Source organism: Podarcis bocagei, assembly GCF_964188305.1.
Source record: "Podarcis bocagei genome assembly, chromosome: 11".
In the NCBI taxonomy this organism is placed as follows: domain Eukaryota; kingdom Metazoa; phylum Chordata; class Lepidosauria; order Squamata; family Lacertidae; genus Podarcis; species Podarcis bocagei.
This window is the reverse complement of record NC_138136.1, coordinates 4,179,037-4,188,365: the sequence shown is the minus strand read 5'-3', so window position 1 is coordinate 4,188,365 and position 9,329 is coordinate 4,179,037. Positions and strand designations below refer to the sequence as shown.

The following is a 9,329-nucleotide window of genomic DNA, read 5'->3' as shown; positions in this document are numbered from 1 at the left end:
TTTAATGGTTTCAGCTGTGAAGCATTGGCTCCTTCCTCTATATCAACTGCCTAGCCCTGGGGCCCCCAGTCTGGCACCTGTGGGGACCACAGCACCCTCAGGTACCCTGTTTGGAGCCTGCCAAAGTCCATACTCCTCCCCGCTTTATTATTATTGAGTTTTTGAGCTTGTTAATCCTGCTGTTGTATTTTTTGCAGGGGGGAGGTTGTTGCCTACTTTTTTGTCAGTTTTTTCCCCTTTTGGTGGGGTGAGGGTGTTTGTTGGTCATCCCCACCCCACCACCAAATCTTAAAGCTTCAATATCTCTGTGTTGGGAAGTTCAGCAGGTGCTGCTTTGACCTTCACTGTGAAAGGAAACCAGCACCTGTGAAAGTATCAGTGCTCTGTACCAATTAAAGGTAAAGCTGAAATCAGAGTTTGGAAGCATGACTTGACACTTATTTATGAGTAATAAAGACCACAGCCAAGGAAAATCCCTGGTGCTACCTGTTTTGCTTCCAGCAGTGTGCCAAGACTTTTTAATGCAAGAGCACATACTGGATCATGTGACACCTACGGCAGCCAGCCAACAAAAACAACATTGTCTGCATGCCTTGCCCATGAAGGTGACCCTGCACACTGGACAAAACAAGCATCTCCGCTGTGTGGACAGGAAACCTGAGCACATGCCAAACACAGCATGTGGCTGAGGCGTGTAGCTGTGAGGCAGAGTAGGCAAGAGGGCAATCACTCTCTTTATAGAGAAGCACGGTATCTTAAGACAGTAGAAATGGTCAAAGCGTTCTCAAGGCCAGCCCACCCAGGAGGCAAAGGGAGGTGACCACCTCAGGCAGCAGGATTCACAGGGGCAAAAGATCCCAATGTAGATCTTGGTCTTTAGGTAGATCTTCACTCACTCCTTCCCTGGTGGAGGAGATAGAATTTTGTTCTCCTCAGGGGCCAAGGTGTCTTGGTTTGGCCGAGCCTTATTGCCATAATCAGAAACTCTGCAAAAAGGAATCACAGAATTGTAGACTTGGAAGGGACCCCAAGGGTCCTCTAGCCCACCCCCGCGGTGCTCTTCCTGTGCCTGCTTCCCGCACCATCTTCCCTGATGGAGAGTTCTCATGGGTGAAGTCAGGGAAGAAAAAAATAAAAATACTTAACAGAATTTGTGGAAAGGTTTTGACAGGTTTCCCGGAGCCCTTGGGGGTCAAAGGCAAGTCATTTAAAGGAAGTGTTGCTGGGACATTTCACTCCGAATCTGCTGGAGGGTCAGACAGAGGGTGGTGCCAGGAGGGCGTCCTGCCCCCCCAAACCCTGGCTGGGCCCTTGAGGCTTCTGGAAGTCTGGCCCCCCTTTTCGTGACGCTGCCTCGCTGCTCATTTCGAGGGCCTTAGGCTTTTTAGGGGCGGGGAAAGGCAGCTCCAAGCAGAAGAATAAAGCGTTTAGTACATGAGCATTTGCTGTGGCGGAAGGGGGTCGCGATCCCAACTGGGGTTGACACGCGTCCGCGAATGCAGACGAAGCGAGCCCCACTAGCGCGCAAGACAGCTTCTCCTCCCAGGATTCCTCGCGCGCCACTCGCGGAGGGGTTTCTGGCTGCTGGCCGGCCACGCGCAGGCGCAGAGGCGCCCCTTCCGCCGTCGCTCCTCCTCCCCCCTCCCCACAGCCCCGGAGCGGGGAGAGCGGTGGCTCCGCCCACCAGGGGGCGGGCTCGAGGCGAGGTTGGCGGCGAGAGCTGGAACTTTCCAGCGGCGTTTCGCCCCCGCCTCCTGTGACGCGACGCGAGGCCCCGCCTCTTCCGCACCGGCACAGCAGACCGAGTTGGCCGGCCGCTGCGCGCATCTGCCCGACCGCCCGGTCGCCTCGTCCCGCTCTCGTCTCCTCGCCCGCCTGCTGCTGTCGCCTCCCGCGGGGCCGGACGGGCCTCTTCTCTCGGCTGGCCATGAAGAGCCTGCCGTACTTCTGCCGCGGGGAGGTGGTGCGCGGCTTCGGCCGGGGCTCCAAGGAGCTGGGCATCCCCACAGGTGAGCGCGGCGGCGGCGGCGGAGGGGTGGCGGCCCTCGGGGCCTTTCCCGGAGGGAGGCGGGAGAGAGCCGGGCCTCCGTCCCGGTGGCGGGTTTCGGTTTCGTTCCGCCCACCAGGCGCCGCTTCTGCCGCGGCTTCGGAGCCCTTTGAACGCCCAGGGTCCTCGCCTGCCCAGTGTCCCGGACTTGGAGCCAAACGGGGAAAGATCCGCGACCTGTTGAACCGGGATGTTGTAAGGAGAGAGAATCTGATACCGAAACCAGGAATGGGGGACCGTGTTCCCGACGGCATAACGAAGAAGAGGCAGTAGGGAGCCAAGTAGATAAATAAATAGAACACAATCACCCTCTGCTGGTGGATCAATAGCTTTGGAAAAATCTGATTTAGAGGGAAAATGGGATATAAATGTAGCTGTTGCTTTCAATATATACCGTAATTTGATCTAAAACCGAATTTAGCATTAATGTTCAACTGATGCAATAGTGGGAAGTTAATATTTATCATCCAAACAGCAGGGAGTTTTATATTACGGAGAAATAGTGTTTTGTTGACCAGTTGCCAACTGCATTTGCATGATTTTGGGCACCATCCTACCCTTACCTGTAAGCCAGATGAGTGACCTCTGGAAACAGAACAGGGGCTGCTCCACTGGAGATGGAAGCCCCCTTGGGAAGTCAGCTGGGCCTCCCGCAGCCAGTGGCTTAGCCAGGGTGGGCCGCACTGCCAAAACTGTGTCCCTCTCAATTCCCTCCACCTGTGACACAGTGTGTAGATGCTGGCCCAGCCCTGTCTGCAAAAGCAGCACAGAGCTGGAGTCCGAGCCACTGCATTCCTGTGGGGCACCCTCCTGCTGGAGGGAGGGGGTGGGCAGATGCCAGCCCCTTGTTGCTTTTGTGGGCAGTGCACTGCAGACCCCACATGGGGCCAGCATGTGCCAGTTGCGTCCTTCTCGGCCACCCTGTGGTGTCTGGCGCGTTCTGCAAGCCCAACCCTGGGCTGTGGTGCTTTGGGGGGTGATGCACTGGGCTCTGGGGTGCCTGGACCCCAAGGTAAGTGCCACCTAGGGTGCCCTGCCCCCCTAGCTATGCTACTGCCCACAGCAAGTATTTGCTGGCTAGTAGAGTGGGGGAAACGGGGTGTGCTGAGAATAGCATGGAAATGCCACATCCTTTATCCCTTCATTTCCCAGATACGTCTCACGTACGGGCACCAGTCCTAGACTTGGCATAGCTAATTCACTCTCATTGCAGACAGTAAATGAGAGGATAAATTAAAAGCTGCCTCAACCTCCACCCTGTCCACGGTGAAAAGTCAGGGCGGCAGATGTGGCAGTTGCTATTCCAGTGCATCTCTCCCTTCCATCAGTGTAAAAGTAGGATTGGTGTACGTTATTCCTACCCACCTCATTTTATTCTCACAGGTAGGCTAGGCTGAGCGCTAGCGAGTGTCTTGTGGCCACTCACTGAACTAAAGTTCTCCTAGTTTGCACCAACTCTGCACCAAGTTGACTGTCAGGTCTTAACCTACAGTCTTGAAATTTTTGTGGAGGATTGTGGCCCTTGTCTTAAAATAAGTTAGCTTGCTTAGTGGTTTTGCAGACGTACAGAGAAAATGTTTGCATCTCTAAAGAAATAGAAGTACTAGAGGCTTTTGGATTATTGTTTTGTGCAGTATAACAGTATAGCCGTTGTGTGTGTTTTTTCTAGCAACCAATTACTATACACAATTTTTTCGCAAACCATGACTTGATAAAGAATTGATTTAAATGCCATCTTTCTTGGTGACTTAAAACACTGGCTAAAACTAGGACAATCAGAGCCCAACCTTGATCTGGATTCTAATCATGTACCATCTAAATAGGAATACCAAGTTAACTGAACTGACCTGGGGCATCGTCCTTTTCCTATCGTTTATGAAACGTTTTAATGTAATTGTTTGTTTAATGTAATTGTTTCATTTATATTTTTCAGCTAACTTTTCTGAGGAAGTGGTTGATAGCTTTCCATCTGATATATCTACTGGCATATACTATGGCTGGGCTTCTGTTGGAAATGGAGATGTGCATAAAATGGTTGCGAGCATAGGCTGGAATCCATATTATAAGAATGTTAAAAAATCAGTGGTAAGAACATTATATTTTATCTAGCTTATGAGAAAACCAATGTACTTTCAGTTGGAACAGTTTCTGAGAATATTCCTTGATAATGTCAGAGCTGATCTGAAAGCATTAAGGTCTGCATGCTGCTATGCTTACAATTAAGGAGTTTTCAATAATAATAATAATAATAATAATAATAATAATAATAGCAGCATGGGGGGGGGAGTCCCCTTCTGCTTTATAGGAAATAGATTTCCTATTTCTGATCCTTGGTGACAGATCAAATACTGATATTTAACACTTTAAACTGAAATTGGGATACATGTATTGGCTGTGACAGAATGCTTCTTATCCTGAGATCAATGGTAGTTACTTTTAAATTCTCCAAGAACCCAGGTGTATGCCTGCACTTACACATTCTGTTATGTGCTTCATCAGAACTGGTTTGGCTGGAAGCTGTGTTAGCTCATGAGGAAGTGCTCACTGAACTGAAGGACATACACAGTTGCTATTTCAAACTGATTTCACGTGAAAGGCTAATATATTAGAAGGGTAGGTAGAAATAAAATGGTACGGGAAAGTTAGTAGCAGTAAACTGTTGTGTGAAAGTGCAACAGGAACATATTCAAAGGACTTGCAACCTTAAAGGGTTTCTGCCTCTATTGCACTTTATTGTTACATGCGTAGCACCTAGAAAGGGGTTTTTGTTTGTTTTGAAAGTGTAAACTGCAGTATAGTGTGAAAACTGTACTCTGCCTTCTATAGTATGTAACATCTGGCCATTAGGATTGCTAAATTCTCAATCAAGTCTATATATTAAATTACCAAACTGTTGTTCTAGGAAACACACATCATTCACACCTTCGCAGGAGACTTCTATGGAGAAATACTTAGCATAATTATTGTTGGATACATAAGAGCAGAAAAAAACTTCAGTTCTTTAGGTAAGTCCTAAGTACCTTTTGTAACCACTGTCAGTGTAGCTATAGCAGTATTTATTCATTCATTATTTATTTACTTTAATTATTTACTGTACTTATATACCAACTTTCTGCTGAGGGACCCAAGGTGGGGGCACAGTCCAACTAGGGCAGCCCCAATGTTGTCTTTGCCTGCCGCCCTTGTTTTCTTTTTCCTTCTCAATACATCCTCTCATGGTAATGACACCTGTAACAAGCTAGATATCCCTTTGTCAAGCTGCCCAGACATTAACTATTATTATTTAGTAGCTTCTTTTTTGAGTGAGGTGGAAAAACTGTATTTTGGAGTTTCCTATATCAAGATACATGTGTCCCCCCTTTTTTCCAGCTAACTAGACATTTCCAGGATGCAGTTGTGTATTGTTTGTATGTCCTTGTATGTTCTCCCTGTGTACTGCCAATGCATTTTATAACACAGGGTTATATAAATGAAGCGTCTTAATAGGAAATGTATTTACTCTCAATATGGTGTACATTTCTTGGAGGATAGGTGGAAACAGAATGTAAACTTACATTTACAGTAACAGCCCGGTAGATCTCAATTTGGCACAAAACAGAGAAATGTAACACCAAATCATGCCTTTCTCTTTTGCAAACTACAGATTGTGCAAACCATACTTTAAAACATTGAGTCAGTTGTAGTTTCCAGTTTGGGGTTTTTTTCTTTATATTTTGTCTGAATTTAGTCAAACTTAGGAGATGTACTAAGGTTCTTGGATGGTCGTCATCAAGGCAAAGACCAGATCTGTATAGCTTAGCAAGGTGGCTGCATCATGTGCCTTGAGACACTGGCTCGTCCAATATGGATGTAATGGCAGCTGGTTTGCTGTGCAAGAGGAACACTGGGACATGTCTGATGCTTGTCCATGTACAGTCATACCTCTTATTACGTTTGCTTCAGGTTGAATCTTTTCAGGTTGTGTCCCGTGGCGAGCCGGAAGTAACGGAACGGGTTACTTCCGGGTTTGGCCGCATGCACAGACGCTCAGAATGACGTCACACGCAGACGCGGCAAATTGTGATGCGCAGATGCGGGTTGCGTTCTGCTCATGATGCAAACGGGGCTCCAGAACGGATCCCGTTTGCATCCAGAGGTACCACTGTAATGCCAAACTGGTTTGCTTGCTGTGTCTGAACCAATATTGAGTCTGTCCCTTATCTGTTATAAAGTACAGTGGTGCCCCGCAAGACGAATGCCTCGCAAGACGAAAAACCCGCTAGACGAAAGGGTTTTCCGTTTTTCGATGCGCTTCGCAAGACGAATTTCCCTATGGGCTTGCTTCACAAAACGAAAAAGTCTTGCGAGTCTTGCGATTTTTTTCGCTTCCCCCCCTTTTTCTAAGCCACTAAGCCGCTAATAGCCTTTTAGCCGCTAAGCCTTTAATAGCCGCTAAACCGCTAATAGCCGCTAAACCGCTAATAGCGCTAAGCCGCTAATAGGGTTGCTTCGCAAGACGAAAAAACCGCTAGACGAAGAGACTCGCGGAACGGATTAATTTCGTCTTGCGAGGCACCACTGTACCTTTGATACTTTTGAAGAAGGCTTTTAAGAATGTTTTCTGAATCTTTTATTCAGAATTAGTCTGAAATGGTATCAACTTCTTTTCATTTTATACAGATGCATTAATAGCAGCTATTCAAGATGACATTGAAGAAGCTAAGAAAAAACTAGACTTGCCAGAACACCAGAAATTAAAAGAAGACAACTTCTTCCACACTACTACTGTTACCAACATAGTTAATGGTCATTGAGTGATGCCACTCCTTAATTTTCACTGTATATTGCACTAATTTTAGTGGCTGTCCTTTAGAGAAAAAAAATCTGTAACCAGTATTCCTGTGGTTTAAGATTTCTGCTTGTATTGGTATTGAATTAAAATAGTTAGGCAAAAGTAACTTTTATTAGTCTACATATTATAATGGCAAGTTAGGAAAAAGGTTTCACCATACCTAGGGCAATGTGTACACACTGTTACTATTACTAGGTCATCCAAGGCTCAGAAACAGTTTTCTTAATGTTGACTGGTAATTTGTAAATGTTTCTAATGATGGATAGCTAATCTTTAAATGAGCATCCTTTTCTGATTTTAAAGGCCAGAGCAATCATGCCAGACGCTCTTGTTGTGAGGGAAATACAATGGTACAGTAGAGTTCTCTTTTGGATACTTGGTTTTTATTTGGTACATAATTAAAAATGGGTGGCATCCAGAGGAAAACTAGTCACATTTCAGGATTTATGTTGTGCCATTGATTTTAATGAGATTTCAAAACAGCATTTTTATATACTTATAATAGAGTTTGTCTGCTCTACTTGATTCTCAAATAGGGTGCAAAGACCTTGGTTTCCAGAGAAGCATTTGAAACCAGATAAATCAGAAACTTGTAAATAGCAAATATTCTTTTCTTTATTGTAGAATGATTAAAAACACATTTCAGTCTTTGTCTCACCATATCTATGCACAACATAACTTTTACAAAATGGATTCTAAAATAAATGGAGATTTCAGTGATGAATTTAGCTTACTTAGAAGATGTATGGGGCTTGCTTTGCTGCTATATAAATTTAGCAGTTGCCTCTTGGTGAAATGTCTGTGCATAAGCACTCACTAGCTACATTGCCTGGTTGTGGATTAAATATGGTATAGTTTTGATTTATGACTTGCATAATATCTGACTTGCCTACAACATTAGAGATATACATAGGGTGGAAAGCAAGAGGGATTGACCTAAGCTTTTGTAGAAACCTAATTGATATCAGAATTGTGTCTAATTCTGATTCTATGTTAAACCTTTTAGAAGTACACATAGTATACTTCTAAATTTTTGAAGCCTTTTATGTTAAACATGACCAAAGTCCTACAATGAAATGTTAGACTGCTTAGAAAAAATGTGTTGGAATGTAAACTTTTGGGCATTTGTGCAGTCCCAGAAAGAGCCTAATTTTAAGAATAATGTGATATAATTGTAGGGAGCTAAATACACAGGAGTTTTCACATGGTTAAAACATTGTGGGCAGTGAAATTGCAGTGGGAAGTCCTGCTGTGAATCTGTGTTGAAGACCTACAAATGAGTATGCAAACTGAATGTGCATTTGAAGATCATACTTTTTCCAGAGTTCACACAGGTTGGAAATAAATGCAGGGCTTGTCATTGTGATCTTGTTTGCCTCCTATGTGTTTATTGTATCCTTTTTGTGGGAAAAGTGCTTGTATATTTCAGAATTTTCCCATTGTGTTGATTTGCAAAGAAACCTCTAGTCTCCCTTTGTCATTGTTGAAATGTTCCTATATCCATATCTGAATGATGTAGTTAAGTTTAAATATTCTGGTTTTATTCAACTAACTTTTACACATAGTACACCCATTGAAATGAATGGCTATAACTAACTTGGGTCCATTAAGTTGCAGTCCATCTATCCTGAGTAAAAGTTAGTTGAATACTAAGTTAGTTTTTAGTAACATGTCCACTATTCTCTCCCCCCCCCCATGTCCAAACAATTAGGCCTCATTTTTAATATCTTAGATATTTATGGTTTGGGTTTCCACTGACTTGCAGGTTCTCTGTGTTCCAGGTAATGTGTATGTTCTAGCATGCAGTTAGCAGGCCGGTAGCAGCATGTTTCTGCTTCTTCCAGCTTCAGGGTTGAGCAGCACAAAATTAGGTGGACTTAGAGCCAGAAAAAGCGCTTCTTCCTACTACAAAGTTCTGTAGTGCCACATGGAAAAGTCCCCTCTCTGGCTCAGGAGAGGGAAAGGAGATGCCATGCCAAGCTGAGCTATTGCTTCTGGAAAATAGGTTTGTGGAAGCTTACCCCACAATAATTTAAATGTTAGCAGTTGGAAGTAAGCATACTGTCTGACGGAGGTGATAACATAAGCTTAACGGTCTGAGGTCTTGGTAATGTTGCTACCTATGATTGTTTACCATTTGTGTTGTCTTTAGAAATGAGTGCCTTCTGGAAGGGTTCATGAATCTTGAGCATTTGAATTTGAATGAAGAGAATGTAGTCACAGAGTACTTTAATTTTGTGAAAACTGCACTATAAAGTATGAACAAGAAAAATGTTCATTGTTCAGTCCAGATAAAAATACATGAGTGTATGAAATCATTTATTGAATTCTATCTTTTTATATACCTGTATTTAAGATGATTCATTTTAAATTTACCACTGTAATTTTATTAAGGGTTTTATTTTTCTACTCATTTCAACAAATAAAAGTATGGAAAATGTGTATATGTAA

General features: G+C 44.2%; 1 protein-coding gene across 1 annotated transcript; it reads left to right on the top strand.

The window, feature by feature from the left end:
* The first annotated feature begins 1,811 nt into the window (after positions 1 to 1,811).
* RFK (riboflavin kinase) lies at positions 1,812 to 9,329 on the top strand. The gene is made up of 4 exons (XM_081213950.1): positions 1,812 to 2,009; positions 3,981 to 4,132; positions 4,950 to 5,052; positions 6,707 to 9,329. Exons 1-4 carry the CDS (start codon positions 1,928 to 1,930, stop codon positions 6,838 to 6,840), a joined length of 471 nt encoding a protein of 156 aa, XP_081070076.1. The 5' UTR covers positions 1,812 to 1,927; the 3' UTR covers positions 6,841 to 9,329.

What these genes read in the sequence shown, in the direction of transcription:
- RFK (XM_081213950.1), top strand. Translation starts at nt 1,928, where the DNA reads ATGAAGAGCCTGCCGTACTTCTGCCGCGGGGAGGTGGTGCGCGGCTTC. An exon ending in GGAGCTGGGCATCCCCACAG is followed by an intron (nt 2,010 to 3,980) that starts GTGAGCGCGGCG and finishes TATATTTTTCAG; the next exon opens with CTAACTTTTCTGAGGAAGTG. An exon ending in AGAATGTTAAAAAATCAGTG is followed by an intron (nt 4,133 to 4,949) that starts GTAAGAACATTA and finishes CTGTTGTTCTAG; the next exon opens with GAAACACACATCATTCACAC.